Source organism: Martes martes (genome assembly GCF_963455335.1).
Source record: "Martes martes genome assembly, chromosome: 14".
NCBI lineage: Eukaryota > Metazoa > Chordata > Mammalia > Carnivora > Mustelidae > Martes > Martes martes.
Genome location: NC_137902.1, coordinates 26108640 through 26130831, shown reverse-complemented (window position 1 = coordinate 26130831; position 22192 = coordinate 26108640). Strand labels below are relative to the sequence as shown.

Genomic DNA, 22192 nt, shown 5'->3' with positions numbered 1-22192 from the left:
GGACCCTTGGATTATGACCTGAGCCGAAGCAGACTATTAACTGACTGAGCCACCCAGGCACCCAGCATCCCTTCATTTCTGTTTCTTTTCTTGCAGAACTCTCAGAAATTGAGCCCAATGTGTTCCTCCGTCCATTTCTGGAAGTGATTCGCTCTGAAGATACCACTGGCCCTATCACTGGACTGGCGCTCACCTCTGTCAACAAATTTCTGTCCTATGCACTCATAGGTAAGAGCTCAGGCCTTTTTGGATGACCACAACACTTCATTTCCTGCCTCTCCTGGGGTGGTCAAGCTTTAGGTAGTGAGCTGGTGATACTGGAAGGTTTCTCCTAGCCATCTGTTTCCTTGTAGGAGCGAAGTAAGATGTTACTGGTTACTCATCATGCTCATTGACTCAGGTTATACAGAGTGCCTAGGAGGTGGGGGTTTCCTTGGGACTCTGGTTTCTTTATGCTTTGGAGGGAATTAAGAGTATGGTGCCTGGTGCGCTTGCAGGTTTAATTTGGTTTCTTTTTAAAGTTATTTTTCAAGTACAGTGCATGCTTATTTTAAGAAGATAAACAGTGGAGAGGTGACTAAAAGAAAAATTAGTGGTGTCTCCTCTCACTGTTCCTTCTTCTTCCTTAGATAAATAACGTTGACAGACTGGTTTGAATCTTTCTATACCTTTCTCTACATGTATATAAATATGTACCATTTAAAAAATAGGAGTTTAAAAAAATTTAAAATTTAAAAAATGGGAGCGCCTGCGTGGCTCAGTGGGTTAAAGCCTCTGCCTTCAGCTCAGGTCATGATCCCAGGGTCCTGGGATCAAGTCCCACATAGGGCTCTCTGCTCAGCGGGGAGCCTGCTTCCCTTCCCCTCTTTCTGCCTGCCTCTCTGCCTGCTTGTGATCTCTGTCAAATAAATAAATAAAATATTAAAAAAAAAATAGGAGTATGTGCTATGGATTTTCTTTTTTCACTTAATAGTATTAACTTAGAAAGATGTACATGATATAGTTAGCCCTCTGATTTATTCTTTTCCCCCAGTTTTATTGAAATATAATTGACATATAACATTATATTAGTTTTAGGTATACAACATAATGACTTAGTATAAATATGTTACAAATGATTACCACATTAAATCTAGTTAACACTTATCACCTCATATGGTTTCATTTTTTTTTCTTGTGATGAAGACTTTTTTAAAGATTTTATTTGTTTAAAAAAAAAAAGATTTTATTTGTTTATTTGACAGACAGAGATCACAAGTAGGCAGAGAGAGAGGGGGAAGCAGGCTCCGTGCTGAGCAGAGAGCCCGATGTGGGGCTCGATCCCAGGACCCTGAGATCATGACCTGAGCCGAAGGCAGAGGCTTAACCCACTGAGCCACCCAGGCGCCCCAAGGACTTTTAAGATCTACTCTTTTAGCAACTTTCTTTCTTTCTTTTTTTTATTTATTGATTTGACAGAGAGAGAGACACAGCAAGAGAGGGAACACAAGCAGGAATAGTGGGAGAGGGCAAAGCAGGCTTCCTGCTGAGCAGGGAGCCTGATGTGCGGCTCCATTCCAGGACCCTGGGATCACGACCTGAGCCAAAGGCAGACCCTTAACTACTGAGCCACCCAGGCACCCCTTAGCAACTTTCAGATATACAGTGTAGTATTTTTAAGTATAGCTACAATGTTATTCATTACATGCCCAGAATTTATGTATCTTATAACTGGAAGTTTGTATATTTTTCTCTTATTATGGTAAAATACATATAATATAAAAATTATCATTTTAATCATTTTTAAGTATGTAATTCAATGATAGTAATTACATTCACAGTGTTGTACAATCATCACCACCATTTGTTTCCCAAACTTTTTCACCCCAGAAGAAACTCTAATCATTAGGGAACAATATACCATTTTCCCTCCCCTCAGTTCCTGGTAAGATTTTTTTTTTCTTAGTAAAGCTGGGTAATTTCCATAGTATAGATTTATCAGTCTTTCTGGTGGCTCAGTTGGTTAAGTGGCTGCTTTCAGTTCAGGTCATGATCCCAGGGTCCTAGGGAGTCTGTTGCTCCCTCTCCCCTTCCAACCCCCTGACCCCACTCCCCCCATGTGTGTGTTCTCTCTCTCTCAAATAAATAAAATCTTCTAAAAAATCTTTCCCTTATTAATATTTAATATTTAGATTGCCTATTTTGAGCCACTATAAATAATGCTGAAATAAGCATTCTTTTTTTTTTTTTTTTTTTTTGTTAGAGAGAGAGTAAGCAAGCACACAAGCAGGCGGAGAGGCAGAGGGAGAGAGAGAACCAGACTCCCTATTGAGTAGGGAGCCTGATGCAGGTCTCAATTCCAGGACCCTGGGATCATGACCTGAGCTAAAGGCAGGCACTTAACTGACTGAGCCACCCAGGTGTACCTGAAATAAGCATTCTTGCTCATATCTCCTTATTTAATAATTTTTCTTTGGATGACAGATTTCTGTACTTGAAATTTTTGGATTAATGGTTATGTGCATATTACATTTTTATAGGTACTGCCAGCTTGCTTTCCCAGAAGATTATAGTATTATACTTCCAGTGTTTGAGAATTTCCATTTCCCCACCCTGTCACCAGCACTGAATATTAACAGTATTCTTTGTTTTTGATAATTTGATGGGTGAAAACTTATTTTATTTTATTTTTTTGAAGGTAAACATTTAAACTTTTTTTTTTTTAAGATTTTATTTATTTATTTGACAGACAGAGATCACAAGTAGGCAGAGAGGGAGAGGGGGAAGCACACTCTCCGCTGAGCAGAGAGCCCCATGTGGGTCTCCATCCCAGGACCCTGGGATCATGACCTGAGCAGAAGGCAGAGGCTTTAACCCACTGAGCCACCCAGGCGCCCCTGAACAACTTATTTTCCTCTTATTTTTATTGAGTTGTTATGTTTTTCTTATTAATTTGTAGGAGTTCTTTGTGTAGTAGGGATATTAATCCATTGACTATCATAGTATTACAAATATTTTCTCCCAATTTAGCCCAAATATTTTATCTAGTCTATTATCTCTGAATTAGTTTAGCTGTCTTTTTTGGATTCCTTTTTAGTTGGTCTTGTCACTCAGGATCCTGAATTCCTTTTCCCCTATTGCTAGCCCATGTGCAAGGGTGAGAACATAGAAAACAGGCAGCTGTCTTTGTTTCTAAGTAAAGAGACAAGAAGAGAGACAGCTCAGGCTGTAGCTAGCCAGGAAAAAAAAAGTGGCCTTCAGTTCAGGGCAAGAAAACCCTTTATCTTTTCTAGAAAGTGGGATTTGCTTAGCTGAAACATTCAGGACCCCTAGCAGAAATCCTAGGTGCCAGCTGGATTCTGAAGAGGTACATAAGCCTCTCCAGGCACCCTAGTCCTAGCTTCATACTTTTCCTAAGCAAAAATCAGGCCCAGCTACTTCCAGCCTTGCCCTGAGCACCACCTGCAGGTCATCTCTCTCCACAGCCTCTAGCCGCCGCCTTCTGTGCTTCTTCCCTTGCTTTCTTGTCAGTGTTAGTCTCTCCCCTTCCTGGGCTTGGCAGACAAGCTTGTCATTGGAGACCTCAGGCCAGCTGGTCATTGGAGTTTCCTGTGGTGGGAAAAGAGAATGCTGTAGGTGGTGATTGCAGTGGGCATGAGAAAGGGGGCAGGAAGGAGTGTATGAAAGCCAGAAGGGAAAGGAGTTGAGATTGGCAGATTTCCCTGCAGTCTGCTCCAGAGTGGCCAGGAAAGGAGGAAATTCTAAGGAAAGGGTCCTGAGGAAGACAAATTCTGCTAAGTGAGCCCAAACCAAACAATCTTTTGTTTAGGCTATCCTAGAAGAAATACCCGTTATCCCTCAATCCTGTGACCCAAGGCTTCTAGGATTATCTTAGGTCCTACTCCAAGGATCAGCCTTTTGTTTGGCCCCACACAGCTGCCAGACCAGAATTTGTGCCACTGGTTGCCTGGCAGGCTCTGCCTGCAGTTCTAAAAACCTGTCACTCTTACCTGCCTTTTTAGAAGATTAACTTTACTGCTTCATTCAGGCTCAGTCAGTTAAACTACTTTAACAAGGGAGATGACTGAAAGAGGGGAAGAAATAGACCTCTAGGAGCCTTGTGAGGTGGGAGCAAAGCTGCCATTCACTGAGCTCCAGAATACCATGTAGAACTGATGACCAGGATTTCCTGTGCAAACAAAGGTCCTGCTGTGGACCCTGGAGGCTTGAGTAAAGATGGTCAGGCAGGGCTGTGAGAGAAGACTCAGGCCAAGGGCCTTCAGAGTATAGGATTTGCTGAGTCAGGGGCACCAGGATGGCTCAGTCGGTTGGGCCACTGCCTTTGGCTCAGGTCATGATCCCAGGGTCCTGGGGTCGAGCCCGCATCAGGCTCCTTGCTCGGTGGAGAGCCTGCTTCTCCCTCTCCCTCTGCCTACCACTCTGCATGCTTGTGCTCTCTCCCTATCTCTCTGTGAAATAAATAAATAAAATCTTTAAAAAAAAAAAAAAAGAATTTTCTGAGTCAAATGAGAGAAACATGGAGAGCTGGGGTGATTGAAAGAGCTGGGTCACCCATACACTATGTATCATCATGAAATTGGCTTCCTTCTGCATGACCTCTAAGTAACCACTCCTGATGCCGAATAGGGGCATGCTCCAAGGACAAATTGAGTCTCTGGCCAGGTGTCAGAAAGGAACTAGGACACAAGAGAAAGATGAAAATCACTTACAGTTAATGAAAATCTTCAGGCTCATTGTTGTAAGGGAAATGTTCTGGTTTCTCAGGTATCCCCCCTGAACTTTAAGCTCAGGAACTGTTAATTTTAGGTACCAGGAAAGAGAAAATGGTAAGATTTCTTTTAATTCCTTCCACTTAATACTAGGAGGTGCTCCTGTATATGCCATGTCCCCTCTGGAGCAACTTTTTCTGTCACTTGCAAAGCTTTGTCTTGTCCCTGCCTTTTTTCCTGCCTTTTTTTCCTATTTATGCTTCCCTTTCAAGGATAATCCAGGCAGTGTGCAGGACCCTTCTAGGCCTTGATGGAGGCCACTTCTTTGGCTCTCCCTTGTGGGTATTTAACACATGAATGGGAGCAGTTTCCCCCCCTGGGCAGCATTTGTGTTAGTTTCCAGCATGGCACTGGTTGTCTGAGCTAGCTTCTTCCCTCTTCTTATTCACTGTTGAAATTCTCTCTTCCTCCTGCTCCCCAATCAGCCAGCCTCCAATCCTGTTTAGTTTTCTCCTTTCTGTTCTTTTGTTTTTTAAGAAGATTTTATTTATTTATTTGACACAGAGATCACAAGTAGGCAGAGCAGCAGGTGGTTGGGGAGGGGGGCAGAAGCAGGCTCCCTGCTGAGGAGAGAGCCCTATGCGGGTCTTGATCCTAGGACCCTGAGATCATGAGCTGAAGGCAGAGGCTTAACCCACTGAGCCACCCAGGCTCTCCTGCCCCTTTCTCTTCTAATGCCTGTTTAGTTAAGCTGGCAAAATGACTCTTGCTTCATGTCATTTTATTTTAAATAAGAATGAAACCAAAGCAGGAAGAGGTCTCTGATTTGTTGTAACGTGGCACCCAGATTTAAGTATTGGCAGCAGTGACTGTCCATTTCTTTCCCCTACTCCCCAACCTCACTTGCATCTGAACACAAAACTCTAAAAGCAACCAGAGAGAGATGTGTTGAAAGAGAACACAAACAGAGAAAGGCTACAAGCTTGGTGTTCAAAAGTCTGGCCCTATTTGGCCCTTGCTGTGGACCAAAAACTCGTATTTGTAGGTCCTTCCTCTATGAAACAAGTAGCTTTACACCAGTGATTCCAAAGTATGATCCCCCCTGACCAGCAGCATTAATTCCTTCCGGGATCTTGTTAGAAATGCAAATTCTCAGGCCCCACTAATTCAGAAGTGGGCTCAGAGTGGGCTCAGCAATTTGTATTTTTGACAAGTCTTCTGAGTCATTCTGATGTATGCTTAAGTTTGAGAACCACTGTTTAACACAGTGGGATTTGTGCTGAGGAGCTTGTTAAAGCCAGTTACGGGCAGAATTCTCAGGTAGCTTAAGTAGCCATGAGTTAGGAAATTGGAGAGGAGAAAAACAAAGTCTCAAAGCAGTCCTTGTACAGGATATCTTGCCTTTTCTGTCTCTTCTTTCCGTAAAAATACCACTTAGTCTCCCCTTTTTTTGTTGGAGCAGATCCCACTCATGAGGGCACAGCAGAGGGCATGGAGAACATGGCAGATGCTGTCACCCATGCCCGTTTTGTGGGCACAGATCCTGCCAGCGATGAGGTTGTCCTGATGAAAATCCTTCAGGTAAATGGAGGGGAAGAGCAATTAGGTTAATGGCCAGGAGCTGGTGCTGTCCGCTCTCCTTACCCAAGTTTGCCAGCAGCATGAAGCCGTGTTTTGACTTCACCGGGGCTTACGGAGCTACTTTATTTCCAAACAAGGAGCTCGTGTACCCAAAGTAAAAGCTTCTTTCAAGGAAATAATTAAAAGCTTTAAATGAACTGATATCAGATACTGGAAGCCCTTAATACACCTGAACCTCTGCAGACCATATCTGCCATCCCATCTTTTGGGATTGTGGGCTAGGGCTGGAATGAGTGCTGAATTGTGTCAGGGTCACACAGAGTAAAGGCACAGTTCCCAAGACAAGCTCCTGGGAGATGCCCCCTACCAAAATGAAGTGAGGTCGGCATTCTTGCTAACCTCTCTTTCTTATCCTTGTGTGCTTCCTTAGGAGACTAGAGGAACAGGAGGCAGCTTCTCTCCCCTCAGGTGCACCCCACTTTACCCCACCTGCTTTATTTATCACTGTATCTCCTCTTTCTTCCTGGTAGGTGCTGCGGACTCTGTTGCTGACCCCAGCGGGTGCCCACCTAACCAATGAATCTGTGTGTGAGATTATGCAGTCTTGCTTCCGGATCTGCTTTGAAATGAGGCTCAGTGGTAGGTGCTTGAAAATTGGGCCTGTCATCATTTCTAGGGCCAGTGTCCATGAGTATAAATATAGGGTGCTGTCTCTGAACCCCAGAGAAGTAGAGAACTCGGGACTTGTCCGTTACCTACCTACCTTGTAGACCCATAGGGGTCTTGAAGTCTTTACTTGATTATTGTACACCTAGAATAGAGACCTTAGTTCATTGTGCCAGGGCAGGAATTGGGATAGATCTCAGACTGACTCAGCCCAGGCACCAAATCTTCATCCCTTGGGGTTTCTGGGATAGACACTAGCCTGCAACCCATGAAAACACATCATTGTGCCCCCTCCTTTTTTTTCCCCCGACTCAGTAGTGCCACCTAGTGGGCTAGTGCAGTTGTGGCTGCCAGGCTGAGCTGGAGCTGGTTTTAATAAGTTTGGCATAATCCTTAGTAAACAAGGTTTGGAGGGGAGTCTGCTCTGAGAAGCCTCCTGATAATAGCCCAGCAAGTAATGACACCTGTGTTATTTGTTTTTGCCTGTGCAGAGTTATTGAGAAAATCCGCAGAGCACACTCTCGTAGACATGGTGCAGCTGCTCTTCACAAGGTAAACCTGCTGCTGTTTGCTTCAGCCCGGCTGCCCAGGCCTCTTGAGCCTGGCTGCTTCCACACAGCCACTTCAGGGACCTGGCCAACCCTACAGCCACTTCAGGGGCCACTGGGATTATGGATGGGGATAGTTCCCTGGGTCCAGGGTTACTGAACAAGGGAGAAGGAGGAGGGACCTGGCTTGGCCTCAGCGGGAGGCAGAGGGTTATTTGATCTAGGCTGACAGACCGTGTTTTGCTTCCCAAACTTGTGTCTGTTTCTGTGCAGGTAGCAGCTGGGAAAGGGAACCCAGAGAGAAAGCCAGATTCAAGGGAGCCTGGAATAGGATGTTGAGCTCTGTAAGGAAGCTAGGTTGACCAACCTGGTTTGCCCAGACTTTCCTGATTATAGCACTGAAAGTCCCTGCAAACCCTTCCGTCTCTGGCAACCCCAGACCACTGGTTACCCTAGTCAAGGCCCTCAGTTTAGGGCCTAGACGGCCTTCTCATACTATGCCTAACTGCCTGTTTCCTATACCTTTTTTCAATAGACTGACTTTGAGAAGAGCTGACTGAGGCGAGGGCTTTAAAGCCTCCTTAGATGATATTAATAATGGGGATGATTATGCATCTGCGGGGCTGGGATTATTTGGGAAATCGATGTACCTTCTGCTCAATTTTGCTATGACCCTAAAACTGCTCTAAAAAAATAGTTAAAAAACAAAAAAACTTCCCCACGGGATTTCATTTTGCTCTCAAATCTATAAGTAGTAATTATTAATATGTACAGACTAGATCTGCCCCTGGGCCCTGCTGCAAAGTGTTCTTACTCCTCAGGCTCGGATTTACTGGTTTCAAAACTCAGCCTACCTTTAACTCCTTACTCTTTGCCCAGTCTTCCAGAGTTTTGATGGACTTCCCTCTTCCACATCTTTCGGCGTTCATCAATACTTGTCAAGTAAACACAAGTAGAAGGAGTCAGTTTAGGATGAAAAGAGCCACCACATTTCAAGGGCATTTAGTCATCTCACCCTGGTGACTACCTTCTTTTAAAGGAGGTGTCTGTGTTATGTCCAATTTCTCCTTTTGATGAGGCTCTCAAAAAGCTGCTTCTCTTCCCAGCTTTTCTGAGGGGACAGGGCATGCTCGGGCCCAGAGCATCTTTGGACTGTGGCTGGCATGCGGGAAAGATTTGGTTTTATCCCTAATGACAGTCCATGGGATTCTCTGTCTTATAGGTTACCTCAGTTTAAAGAAGAACCCAAGAACTATATGGGGACCAACATGAAGAAGGTATGACCTGCTGTCCCTTATCCAAACCTTGGTCTCCCAACTTTAGTGCTATGGAGATTTTCCTAGATACCCTTACTTAGCAAAAAACATGCTTTTGCCTATAAAAGTCTGCTTGGAATCTAGAAATAGGTGTCACTCCTTTAGTGAGAAATTTATTTTTCCCCAGATACCTCTTCTTCCCTAGCCTTTCCTTCCCAGCCTATCTTTGTTGACCCAGCACATAAGCTGGTGAGCCAGTCCTTCATGGAAACTTGGTGAAGCCGATCAGGTTGTGATAAAAATGTACGTTGATAAAGGTGAATGCCCTACCATCCCCTCAAGGTCCAGCCTTGTCAGCAGGTAGGCGGCCTCAGGACCCTATGTCCTAAGTCCCACCCTAATGCTGGATTAGACTGGGCTCACACTTGCGCTTGTCTCTGTTGACGAGACAAATCAAGCCTGACTCTAGATCAGAAGGTTCTCAAACTGCTACAAGAATGGTGGTCAGAAGAATGGCCTCTTTCTATCTTGAACTGAAGTCCTGGACTTCATAGGCCTCTGATGATTCAACTTGCAGCCCTAAAAGGTTCTGCCTGTGGAGATGACCCTTGGCTGTTGGGTGCATGCACCTGACCTTCCTTCTCCCTAGCCACCCATTCCCATTCCTGCCCTCTGCCCTGTTGGCGTGTGTCTGAGTTTATGTCACTTTGTTTAAATCACTCGTTTGCCTGTCTTTCACAGATTTCTCCATGTCTCCTCAGCAAACTGGAGCTAAATAGTGGGGAGCAGACCAAAGCCCTGAACCAGTTAGAGAGGGTACTACTCTTTAAGAACCTCAAGGTCTCTCTCCCTCTCCCTCTCCTTTCCCCCTTTTAATTTATTTAAGTATATATACATAGATGTACATATATGTATATATATATAACATCTGGGTCCCATTTCCATTGTGCGAAGCACAACTTACCCCTCCCTAGTAACACAGCACGGCTTTGGAAGTGTTGCATGTGTTTGTAGCTTTGCAGTGTTGGGAATTTTCCTGTGGCATTTGGTTGCCTGGAGGCAGAAGGAAGCTTTGAACTGGTGATACATCATGTAGTGAGCCTAGAGAGCCTGGGTCCTGCTGACATCTTGGTAGGAGGTTTAATATCTCCCATTTCTAGGGGAACTGTGAGGGATCTCTAAGCAAGGCCCTTCCCCCTTCTACCCTCTCCCTGTCTCAGAGCTGACATATAGAGCTTAAGAATAGTCTTGACTATCTGGATACTTGAACTAGATTTGGAGGGGAAGGATAATCCATCTAGTTGGGGTCTTTTCTTCTTAGTTAACATTAAAGGACTTCTTCCAAGATTTAGGACTATAGATGGATGGGAAGGAGCTGGATAGCCCAAGTCATTGAAGATAAAAAGAACTGTGTGTTTCTACACCTAGCTAGATGGTCCATAGGCCTGCATTCTGTTTGCATGAATTGTGTCAATTTTCATTTGTGTGCTTGACTCGTCACAAGTTGCGTTTCTCTTTAGTAGCTGCCCAGCATTTTGCCATGATTATTAACCTAGGATCTTTCTTTGTAAAGCTTATACTGCCCTTTGGAAATAGTTATATGGATAAGGTGTTGTAGGGTTCCATGAACACCTATTGCCCCCCCCACCTTAGAATCTTAGGACAGGGAGCATAACAGGGAGCAGAGTTACATGGATAAGGTTTTGTAGGGTTCCATGAATACCCACTGCCCAGCCCCGCCCTTAGAACCTTGGGACAGGGAGCATAACTGTACTTTTAAGGGTTGAGGCTTTTGTGAGAACTGGCAGCCTCTCGTCTCCTACTCCAGCCAGGAGGCGGAGAATACTAATTGAAATGATCAGTTTGGAGCGAGCTTTGCGGAGGTTAGAAAAGGAAACAGGAAGGACTAATCCTAGTGTAGGAAGGCATCTCAGTGAGTGACTGGCTTCTCAGTAGAAGTAGAACCACCTAGAGTCCCTGAAATTGGGAGGCCGGCTAGAGAGAAAAGATAGCTCACAAAAGTGGATCCAGCTGTTAGTGCTTTTTGGACCTCAGTAACAATTGCCGATAATGCCAGGAGGTTCTTGTTTTCTCTTTGGTCTCTTGAGCTTCTTGACCGTGTATTTGGCTGACGCTTACTCCCAGAACATTCTTTTTACCATGAACTTGCCACAGATGTGCTTCACTGGTTACTGGAGAGAGCACCCTGATTCCTGTGTAGCCACAGTGCTCAGAGCACTGGAAGCTCCGTTCTAGGCATTTTACTGTAGGCATTGTGGAGATGGAGGGACAAGAAGCATAAATTCAGTGTGAGGCTGTTGCTCTGTTAGTAAGAGCTGGGTGCAGGGCTCGACTCTTGGACCTCTTTCCTTTCTGGGTGGAGCTATTGGTAAGGAAGGTAGAATTAGGTGGTTTCTAAGCAAAGGATCAGTGGTTACCCATGTTCAGGAGGGCTTGGGGGAAGTCAAGGAAGGAGGCCTGTCCTCCAAATACTAAAAGGAATTGAACAGGCAAAGGATAGCGTGGGTATATTCAGCCTTTAGAAAGAGGCAAGGAGGAAAAATGCTTCTACTCTATTAGAGACATTCTGATGGTCCCTGGACCATTACTGTTTCCCTGTCCAGGGATGGTCCATCAGTCTAGGAATAGTATGATGTAACTGTAAAGGGACTGGTTTCAAACCCTAACAGAAGGCATCAGGACTAGGAAAATGAAATAGACCTAAACAAAGTAGCTGTGAGCTTAGAGTGGAGAAAATACCTAAAAACTTGTATCCCAGAACAGTTCCCACAATGAGTTATAGAGATGTTCCTTTGTGACTAAAAGGAAGCTATAGGAGAAATGGAAATACAGCAGGAGAGAAGGAAATAGAATAGTGCAAGGGTCCAAGAAATCAGTAGCCTTACTATCTGAAAACATAAAATTGCATTTAGAAAGACCCAACAGTGGGAAGAACAGGTCTCAGTGATGTACCAAAATTGGGAGCAGTAGAGAGCAGAGCAGCAGCATGACATGACCCTCCATCCTTAACTCCACAAGTTGGCTGGGATAACACTCCTTCTTAACTCCAAGGAATGAGCCTTTGACCAACCTGATGCAAAAATTTCAGAGAGCCAGGAATATGTTTAGGATCTAGGCCCAGTGCACGAAGTAGTGGGAAAGCTGAGTGTGACAGGGAAGTTGTAGGCTGTCATAGTGGGATAAGAACTAGGAGTACAAGGCTGTGCTACAGATAGTTGAACAAAGCCCAGGAATCCAGGACCTGTAGATCTGAAGCTTCAGGCCAAGGAGCCTCTGCCCTCACCTTTTCTGTAAGAGGGTCAGGCACCATCTAAAGCACTTAGGATTGCCAGGACTCAGGAAAGCAGAGTAATATGTAACCAGCCTAAAAGTAGACTGTTTAGGAGGCTGCTAGGCTGACCTGTGAAGTGGAAGATGTAGAAGCCAGATTAGAGGAGTAGGAATGTCCTCTGATGGTCTAGAGTTTTCCTTTGGCATATAGGCTGTTTTCTAGGGATCAGTAGGAATAAAAGAAGGGAGATTGCTAGGGAAAGAATCTTAATTTAAATACCAGTGCTGATGAGGTATGCTATTTCCAGCTGAAAATGAGAGCAGGAGGCATGAGTGATTCATCCAAGTGGAAGAAACAGAAGAGATCCCCCCGGCCCCTACGCCATATGACCAAAGTCACATCAGGTTCAGAGCTGCACACCCCCAATGGAACCACCTTATCCTCTAATCTCACTGGTGAGTGCCCTGGGTTGCTTCCCCTGATTAGAATAGATAGAAGAAAATGTCCTTCCTCTCTGGGGATTTAACATTGAAAACCAGCCAACTGAGGGGTTTTGGTCTTTCTACTAAGAGCAAAAAGGAAAATTCCAGGTCTGTTCAGACTATGACCATTTAGCAATTCTGCAGTGACTTAAGGTTGTTCTCCTTCCAGAGGGACTCTGACTACATTAGAGACCAGCGTTTATAGAGATTATTATTCGGTCTAGGAAATAGAGCCCCTGGTGCCATGGAGGGTGTGTGTTTTGCACAGTCTCTCATCTTCAAGCCTAATTTACTTTGCTTGGCAGGGGGCATGCCGTTCATTGATGTGCCCACTCCCATCTCCTCTGCAAGTTCAGAAGCTGCTTCAGCTGTGGTCAGCCCCTCTACAGACAGTGGCCTGGAGTTCTCCTCCCAGACCACTTCCAAGGAAGATCTTACTGACCTGGAGCAACCTGGCTCTCCAGGGTATAACACAGCTACAGAGCCTGGCAGCAGTGACCCAGGGGTTCCTGAGCAGCCTGACCCCCAGGTATGGCTTTGATTTCTAAAGGCCCCCTTTCTAGTCTTTTCCTGTGGGAATTGGCTTGATCCTTTGCATCCTTTGTCCAGGCCTTGGCTCAAAACAAGGTTGAGGTAGGGGGTTATTTCTTGTTTCCTTGAATCAGCTGTGCTGTATAGAAAATCCACAGCAAGATTCAATGTGAGAGGTAGCTCATGGGATTTATGAAGCAATGCATACAGATAGTACTTGGCAAAGGTAAGAGAGATGGCCATAGCTTTGTCTGGAAGGTAATGATCTAAATCCCAGGCCTATAAGAGCCTCTGTTGCCTCTAGAGTTCTAGTCACTTTAGGTCACTGATGCCCCAGGAGGTGCTTTCTGAGTCTTTCATCATACTCTGCCCGAGCCATCTTTCATCGTGCATTGATTCATAGCCTGCTGAGCCGGCCCTATACCTGCAGTCCATTAGAGACACTTGGAGCATAGGCATTTCAGGGGAGTAAGTTCCAAGTTGCTCTTGTTTCATCCCTCTTCTATCCCGCTGCTACTGGTCATAGCAGGAAGGGGTCCCTGTGGAAAAGGCCCAGTCAGCATCCGTGGAATCCATCCCCGAAGTGTTAGAGGAGTGCACATCCCCTGCTGACCAGTCTGACTCTGCCTCTGTCCATGACATGGATTACGTCAATCCCCGGGGTGTGCGCTTCACACAGTCCTCCCAGAAGGAAGGTAAGTTCTCTCAGGCAGGCTCTGCCTATTCACCACCTCCATCCTGCCCACTAACTGTCTTCAGTCTAGACCATCTTGGATCCAAAGTGTCTTCTGGTCCATTTTCTAGTCAGGAAATGGAATCAAGCCAGAGGAATGTTGGCGTGGATGGAGCCCTTCTCTAACTTACACAGAGAGGGACTTTGGTGGACAGTAGGAAGTGAAAGGAAAGAATAGCTTGATGGGCGCCTGGGTGGCTCAGTGGGTTAAAGCCTCTGCCTTCGGCTCGGGTCGTGATCACAGAGTCCTGGGATCGAGTCCTGCATCGGGCTCTCTGCTTGGCGGGGAACCTGCTTCCTCCTCTGCCTGCTTCTCTGCTTACTTGTGATCTCTGTCTGTCAAATAAATAAATAAAATCTTTGGAGAAAAAAAAAAAAAAGAATAGCTTGAGACTTCTAACAGAAAGTAGGGTCATCAATTCTGATTGCCTTCAATAAGTGAGAGTAATCTTAACCTCCCCAGAAAAAAACCTTTTTTTTTTTCCTTGAAGAGACTCACTTACCTGCAATTGCCTTGTATAATGCAGGGCAGGCCAGGCCAAGCTATCAAGCCAGTTGTTTCTTAGCAATCCCACTTTACTCCTGGCCTTCCTTAGGTACAGCTTTGGTCCCCTATGGTCTTCCCTGCATCCGGGAGCTCTTCCGCTTCCTCATCTCCCTCACCAATCCACACGACCGCCACAATTCAGAGGTTATGATCCACATGGGATTGCATCTGCTGACAGTGGCTCTTGAATCAGCCCCTGTAGCCCAGTGCCAAACCCTCCTGGGCCTCATCAAGGATGAGATGTGCCGCCACTTACTCCAGGTAAGACTGGATTTCTAGAGGGGCTCTGAGTTTCTGGCTGTTTTTCAGGGTCTCTTAAGGACCAGGAGTGCACAGGGAGGTTTGGCTGATGGGTGCAAAAAGTATAGGATCCAGGAAAGAACCTCCCTCCCCAATTGGCCAGTGGTCATTGTCAAAAGGACACCATTAGTTCCCTGGGAACTTTGGCAGCCAAAGAGAAATACGGGAAAGGCTAGATGTGGAGTTCCCTTAGAGCACAGGACCTTAGTGGCAGCCTCACACAGTTTGCTTTCCTGCTTTTCTCTTGGTTGAGTCATAGGTTCGGAAACCTAATGATTTAACCCTACTCTGATCTTCAGCTACTCAGTGTAGAGCGACTCAACCTTTATGCTGCTTCCCTGCGGGTATGCTTCCTGCTCTTTGAAAGCATGAGGGAGCACCTCAAGTTCCAACTGGAGGTGAGTGTATTGAACTTGGAAGAACAAAAAAAAATAGATGTATGGCATCTCCAGTGGGGCTAGCTCTGTCATTCTGCAGGGATGGGATTTAGGGGCTCCCGTAAGACAGTGCTTTTAGCCTCCATAGTTTTGTTCATTGGCTGGGGTCTTTGGTGGAAAAATTAAAAGAAGCCCAGAGGAGGGGCGCCTGGGTGGCTCAGTGGGTTAAGCCTCTGCCTTCGGCTCGGGTCATGTTCTCGGGGTCCTGGGATCAAGCCCCACATTGGGATCTCTGCTCAGCAGGGAGCCTGCTTTCCCCTCTTTCTCTGCCTGCCTCTCTGCCTACCTGTGACCTCTCTCTCTGTCAAATAAATAAATAAAATCTTTAAAAAAATAAATTAATAAATTAAAAAAAAAAAACCAGAGGAAACTGGCTGGCTATGACATGAGAGAAGCAAAATATGAGGACTGGTGGACAACCTCACTGTGGGTGGGTATGGCTTTTCTGCCTAGCAGTTCTGCAGCATAGACAAGCAAGTCAGACAGGCTTCGCCACTAAGTTGCAGGAAAGAACTCTGTGTAGTACCAGGTCAGGCTCACAGAGCACGAAGAGGGTCAGTAGGCAACTTGTTTTGGATCAGGTGTGAGGTAGAGAGCCAGGCCTTTCCCCAGCATGGAGGCCAAAGAGGATAGAATACCTTTAAGGGTCTCTTAATGCATGCTTCCTGGCTAGGCTTCTCCTTCTTGTGTTTAATGGTTTACCTGTCTCTTATATCTTGATTTCTTCCCCACCAAAATGGCTATTACTGGATTATTGCCAGATGTACATCAAAAAGCTCATGGAGATCATCACTGTGGAGAACCCCAAAATGCCTTATGAGATGAAAGAGATGGCACTGGAGGCCATTGTGCAGCTCTGGCACATCCCCAGTTTTGTCACTGAGCTCTATATCAACTATGACTGTGACTACTACTGTTCGAACCTCTTTGAAGACCTCACCAAGCTGCTGTCCAAGGTGCTGACTGTTATTACTGGTGTCCAGAAAGAAGGCTCTGTTAAGGAAATCTCTCTGGTGGTAGAGAGCATACGATATGCAGGGCGGGAAACACTTGAGAGTTGGGGAACAGGAAGAAGAAAGGCAATTTCTCAGGACAGTGTAGAAGTTACAAGAGGTTTCAGGGTTTTTGGAAAAGTGTAAAGTATTCTCACCTCAAGTCTCCTGGATCTGTTTACTTTGCAGAATGCCTTCCCTGTGTCTGGTCAGCTCTATACAACACACCTCTTGTCTCTTGATGCCCTGTTGACAGTGATTGACAGCACTGAGGCCCATTGCCAGGCCAAAGTCCTCAACAATCTTACCCAGCAAGAGAAGAAAGAAGCAGCCAAACCTGGCTATGAGGCAGTAGATGGTTCCCGAGAATCCAGCAATAGTGAGAGGCATTTCTTTCTTTGAGGAATCCTAGGATTCTATGCTTATCTCTATTCACTGAATCCTCTCTCCATCCTTTATATCACTTCTTCTGGGGGCTCTCCCAATTCTGTGTTTCCAGGGTTTGGTGGTTTGAATCATTGGCCAGGCAGATTAGCAAGATTCATGGACTTGTCCTTTTCTTATCCTCCACACTTTGGCTTTCTTATAGAATTATTATTATTATCATTTAATTAAAGTATAGTTAACGGCACGTGGGTGGCTCAGATGGTTAAGTGTCCAACTCTTGATTTCAGCTCAGGTCATGATCTCGGGGTCATGGGATCAAGCCCTGCATTGAGCTCTGCGCTCAGCATGGAGTCTGCTTGTCCCTCTCCCTCTACTTCTTCGCCCCCACCCCCCCACTCATGTGTGTGTGCACACACTCTCTCTCTTTCTCTAAAATAAATAAATAAAATCTTGAATGAAATAAAGCTTAGTTAAAATACAATGTTACATTAGTTTCAGGTATACAACATAGGAGTATATTATTTCTTTATGGGGAGAAAAGAGAACCTAGATTAAAGGATATAGGATTTCTCTTCCAGGCTGAACCTTCCCCCACCCCCAGTATCTGCTTCCATCCTAATTAATCTTCTCTGACATCCCCTTGAGACTGAGGTTGCAGAAGATCAGAGAATGGGACTAGGTAATCTCTATTAAATTACAGAATCTAATGCTTGACTAATCTGGGACAGTGACTACTTATTTGGGCTTAGGTTTGTTGTCTTCAGGGCTGGTGACCTATGTGGGGCTTTGTGGGACCTACCCAGGTCTCCTTGACCTAGTACACAACTTCTCTTGCAGCTCTGCTTGGTTTCTTACCCCATCTTCATTTATTTTCTTCTCTCTTACCAGCTGAGAGAGCAGCCAGTGATGGGAAACCTGTAGGCTTAGCCCCAGACATCCCAGGCCTACATCTGCCAGGTGGAGGGCGGCTGCCAGCAGAACACGGGAAGCCAGGATGCAGTGATCTGGAGGAAGCTGCTGACTCTGGGGGTGGGTACTGGGTGTCCATGATCCTCAGCACCCTCAACTGGAGGTTTTGGTGGAGAGCCCAGGGAAGGGGGGGAGGGCACAGACACCCTAAAGCAGTATGTGAGTGAACCTTGGCTGCTCACCCATACCTTCAGAGAGAGGAGGAAATATTTGAGAGGCTAAAGATACTTGAGAGAAAACATTTGGAGCCCTAGAAGATAGGACCTCTAAGAATGTTGAAGACTGATGAGGACAAGAAAATTTTTGAGGCATTTTTCTTCACTAGAGAGTATATTGGCAACCTTCCAAAAGCCACTATACTGGTAAAGGAGGTCTTACAGGTTTCTCCTTTTCTTCTTCCCATATCCTATTCCTAGCTGACAAAAAGTTTACCCGGAAGCCACCTCGATTTTCCTGTCTCTTGCCAGATCCACGGGAACTGATTGAAATTAAAAACAAAAAGAAGGTATGTATGGCCATCCCCAGAACTTAGTCTCTGCCTGCCTCGGTCTGGGTGTCTTTTGTAGGGTTTCTGTCCCAGAGGATAAGGGAGAGTCTAGCAGCTCATTGAGCAGTTTCCCAAGGCTAATCTTTGCATTTTGGGGGACTTCAGCAACCACCGAGTCTCCTTTGAAAGCCTTCCTTTCTAAGCCATGGAATTAGACATACCCTATTGTGTACCCCTTGGCAAATCCTGCCCTAGGTGAGAGCCAGTTGTTACTGGTGGTAACAAGAGCTTGGGATGGTGTCATGTGGGTCACTGGAGGTTATTGGTTATCTCAAGCCCTGGGGTAGGTATTGGTAGTGAAATGGAATTGACATTTATCTGGTGCTTTAGTAAAGTTCAAAAAAAGTTGTTTTTTAAACACAAAAAAACCTTTTATTTAACCCTTTCTTCCTCTTATGGTCAGCCTAAGTGACTGGTTTGTGTCCCCTTGATTGTAGAGCTGTGACTAAACAGACAAAAAGTTGAGTTATCATCACAGTTAGTTCACCTTGTCCTTAAAAGCTGGGAAACTGGAGAAAGAAGGGAAATCCAAGCTAGGCTATAAACAGATGCCAGGATGGCTATAAAACTGGGGAGAAGAGGGATCCTTGGGTGGCTCAGTTGGTTAAGCGTCTGCCTTCAGCTCAGGTCATGATCCCAGGGTCCTAGGATCAAATCCTGCATTGGGCTCCTTTCTCGGTGGGGAACCTGTTTCTCCCTCTGGTGGCTGCTCCCCCTGCTTTTGCTCTCTCGCTCTCTGAAAAATAATTAAATAGAATTAAAAAAAAAAAAAAACTAGAGGGAAGAGAACCTTCTCTAGTCTCTCTTCTCCTTTCTCCTGATTTCTAAGTTGGTGGAGAAGGGCTGTCCCTGTGCATCTTGAGAATTCAGAAAATGAGTGAAAAGGAGCTCCTCAGCCAGTTCTTCTTACTATTTTTTTTTTAATTTTTAAGTAGGCTCTGTGCCCAGTGTGGGGCTTGAACTCACAACCCTGAGATCAGGAGTTAATGTTCTACTGAGCCAGTTGCCTCTTATGGTGCAATTTTTTAAAAATTCTATGTTTTGTTTTGTTTTGTTTGTTTTTTTGTTTTGTTTTTAAGTAATCTCTACACCCAATATGGGGCTCAAACGTACCGCCCTAAGATCAAGAGTCACATATCCTACTAACTAAGCCAGCGGGGCACCCTGGTTCCTCAGCCGGTTCTAATGAGGCACGAAGAATGGGGACAGCTAGTGGGGCTGGTATGATCCAGCCTTAGTTTTGGAGTCACTTAGAACTACATCTTAGGAACCTATTAGGTGACCAGCTGTGGACCGTGATGGAGTTCAGCCTGGCCTTGTCTGGTGTAGGAGCAGAACAGCTTGTGACACCTCTAGTATCTCTCCTCCAGCTGCTAATCACTGGCACAGAGCAGTTCAACCAGAAACCAAAGAAGGGGATCCAGTTTCTGCAGGAGAAAGGCCTCCTTACCATCCCAATGGACAACACAGAGGTTGCCCAGTGGCTCCGAGAGAACCCTCGGCTGGACAAGAAAATGATTGGAGAGTTTGTGAGTGACCGCAAAAACATTGACCTGTTGGAGAGCTTTGTGAGGTGAGGAAGTGGCAAGAAGTGGAGGACATAGTTGGTGATCAAAGGGCAAGGCATCCCTCAAAGTAGTCTCAGTCAGTTCCTGCTGGTAACCTAGGTCACACACTCTTCCTCTTCCCATGACTTATGTCTGTTGGACCTGAAAGAGTCTCCAGCAAGATAGCTTTGGGAGCCATTCCATTCTGCATAGAGAGCATTGCAAAGGGAAAGAACAGGGTTCCTGAGCACAAGGTAGATTCCAGTGGATGGGGTTTCCAGGCAAGAATGCACTGATGGGGAAAGTACTAAAATTAGGAGTTGTCAGATTCTAGTCTGTTTTAGAGATGACCACAAGATTGTTCCCTTTGCTAGAACCTTCAGGTTCCTCTGTTCCAATATGAGAAGATGAGAGGGACTAGAGCTAATACGGAGCCCAATGTTTGTGGCTTATGTATCTTTAGCCTCTTTGTCCTTCTTTCTCTCTAGCACCTTTAGCTTTCAGGGTCTACGGCTGGATGAAGCTCTTCGTCTCTACCTGGAAGCCTTCCGCTTACCTGGAGAAGCCCCAGTCATCCAGAGGTTGCTGGAGGCATTCACAGAACATTGGAGAGTGAGTTGCATGTCAGGGCCTGAGCCCAGCATCCCAGGTTCATTTGACTGGAGGGTTTTTATGGCTCCAACTGAAGGACCCAGCTGCTGTCTCCTAAAAGGCTGAGAGAAACACCAGCGAACTTTCCATAAAGAGATAAGCTTCTGTTAAGGAGTTGGCAAGAGGTTGGAGGCTTTCTGGCTCCTCTTTGTACCCAACACTGGCCAGTGGGTTGGTAGTGAAGGTTTGATTGGCCAGAGAAGGGCATTGATACAGGTGGGGTCTTTGCTTTTTCAGAATTGTAATGGCTCCCCATTTGCCAATAGCGATGCCTGCTTTGCCCTGGCCTATGCTGTCATCTTGCTTAACACTGACCAGCACAACCACAACGTTCGCAAACAGAATGCACCCATGACTCTAGAGGTAAGCTTGGATCCCAGCCAAGGCAGAGAGGGTCCAGCGCAGTTTTGGAGGTATAGCAGGAAAGACATGGGATTTCCAGTGGGCACAATGGACAGAGTTTGTCCAGGGGAATCAGGGAGGGCTGACCAATCCAGGAAAAGAACTGGGTTAGGGAGGCGGGCTCTTTCACTTACTGTTTCCTAAGTCCTATCTACTATAGACCCAGGAGTTCCTTAGGTGGGGCTTCAGCATTGACATATGGGGGAAAAGCTTGTTGGCCTGTCTCTAGGAGTTTCGCAAAAACCTAAAAGGTGTGAATGGAGGCAAGGACTTTGAGCAAGACATCCTGGAGGACATGTACCATGCCATCAAGTGAGTATTTGTGGAGAATAGTTTGTCTTCTCATTAAGCAGAAGCACACTGCTTCCTTTTCCAGATTTTAGAGTCCCATCAGACTTCAATGATTCGTATGCCCTGGATTTAGCCTTGAGACTCAGCTGGGCAGCACCTTTTCCCATTCCTTCCTTAAAGAAGCCTGAACAGTACTGGAGCTCTAGTACTCTGAGCCAGGATCTAAACTGCCCCTGCTAAATAGAATATCATGGGCCCATTTTTGAACCCAAAGCAGCTGGGTTTTCCTGTCTAGCTCACAAGATGCATTCTGAAGCTGGTAGAGAACACAAAATGGGCACTGGAGGGTGAGGTTTGGGTCAGAGATCAGAGATGGGGCACTTAGTTTTTTATTATAAATCAGAAAAAGTAGAGAGAAATGTTCATCCTCTCATACCTAGAAAGAATGGAGATCTCACTACGGAACTAAAGGCCCCAGTTAAAGACAGGGCTTTGGCATTATAGGGGGTTCTGGGTGCTTCCTTTTTTTCTCCCTGTTCCCACTAGTGTGTGGGAAGCAGATCACTGAGCTGCACTTGTGGTGACCTCTCATTGATGGACTGTGCCAGTATGGGCAAAACCTGTTGTCCTAGGGGTACCTGGGTGGCTCAGTGGGTTAAAAGCCTCTGCCTTCAGCTCAAGTCATGATCCCAGGGTCCTGGGATTGAGCCCCACATCAGGCTCTCTGCTCAGCGGGGAGCCTGCTTTCCCCGCCTCTCTCTGCCTACTTGTGATCTCTGTCTGTCAAATAAATAAATAAAATCTTAAAAAAAAACAACCAAACCTGTTGTCCTAGCATGGAACCAGTTAGGTTCATAGCAGTGCACCTACTCTTTCCTTTACCTCCTAACAGGAATGAGGAGATTGTGATGCCTGAAGAGCAGACAGGCTTGGTTCGGGAGAACTATGTGTGGAATGTGCTGCTTCATCGAGGTGCCACCCCAGAGGGCATATTCCTTCGTGTGCCTGCTGGCAGCTATGATCTTGACCTCTTCACCATGACATGGGGCCCCACTATTGCTGCCCTTTCTTATGTCTTTGACAAAAGCCTTGAAGAGACAATCATCCAGAAAGCCATCTCAGGCTTCAGGTAGCCCAGCTGTGGCCTTGGTCTTGACCTCCTCTCACCTCTCTGGGCAAACATGGTTGCCTCCATGCCTTTCTGATTCCTACTCATATTTTTATTAGAATGGGTTTTCTCTGAGTTTTTGAAAGGAGACTGAAGCTTGGGAAGGCTCAGTCTTAAACATTGAAGAGTAAAAGGTTTCTTCTTGGGACTTGATCG

General features: G+C 45.7%; 1 protein-coding gene across 4 annotated transcripts in view; it reads left to right on the top strand.

Moving 5' to 3' along the window:
• Window positions 1-22192, top strand: part of GBF1 (golgi brefeldin A resistant guanine nucleotide exchange factor 1) — a 121768-nt gene that overhangs the window by 87787 nt on the left and 11789 nt on the right. For 2 of the 4 annotated variants that reach the window (XM_080823578.1, XM_080823576.1), the window contains exons 4-22: window positions 97-228; window positions 6172-6290; window positions 6821-6929; window positions 7448-7508; window positions 8727-8781; window positions 12360-12507; window positions 12840-13063; window positions 13595-13760; window positions 14395-14606; window positions 14945-15043; window positions 15844-16038; window positions 16264-16453; window positions 17350-17490; window positions 17847-17935; window positions 19348-19550; window positions 20013-20136; window positions 20413-20538; window positions 20807-20889; window positions 21761-21997. In XM_080823578.1, the coding sequence (XP_080679704.1) occupies window positions 97-228; window positions 6172-6290; window positions 6821-6929; window positions 7448-7508; window positions 8727-8781; window positions 12360-12507; window positions 12840-13063; window positions 13595-13760; window positions 14395-14606; window positions 14945-15043; window positions 15844-16038; window positions 16264-16453; window positions 17350-17490; window positions 17847-17935; window positions 19348-19550; window positions 20013-20136; window positions 20413-20538; window positions 20807-20889; window positions 21761-21997 (2713 nt within the window). Of the gene's footprint in view, window positions 1-96; window positions 229-6171; window positions 6291-6820; window positions 6930-7447; window positions 7509-8726; window positions 8782-12359; window positions 12508-12839; window positions 13064-13591; window positions 13761-14394; window positions 14607-14944; window positions 15044-15843; window positions 16039-16263; window positions 16454-17349; window positions 17491-17846; window positions 17936-19347; window positions 19551-20012; window positions 20137-20412; window positions 20539-20806; window positions 20890-21760; window positions 21998-22192 lie in introns of all 4 variants that reach the window. The other 2 variants (XM_080823577.1, XM_080823575.1) reach the window with 1 other exon arrangement.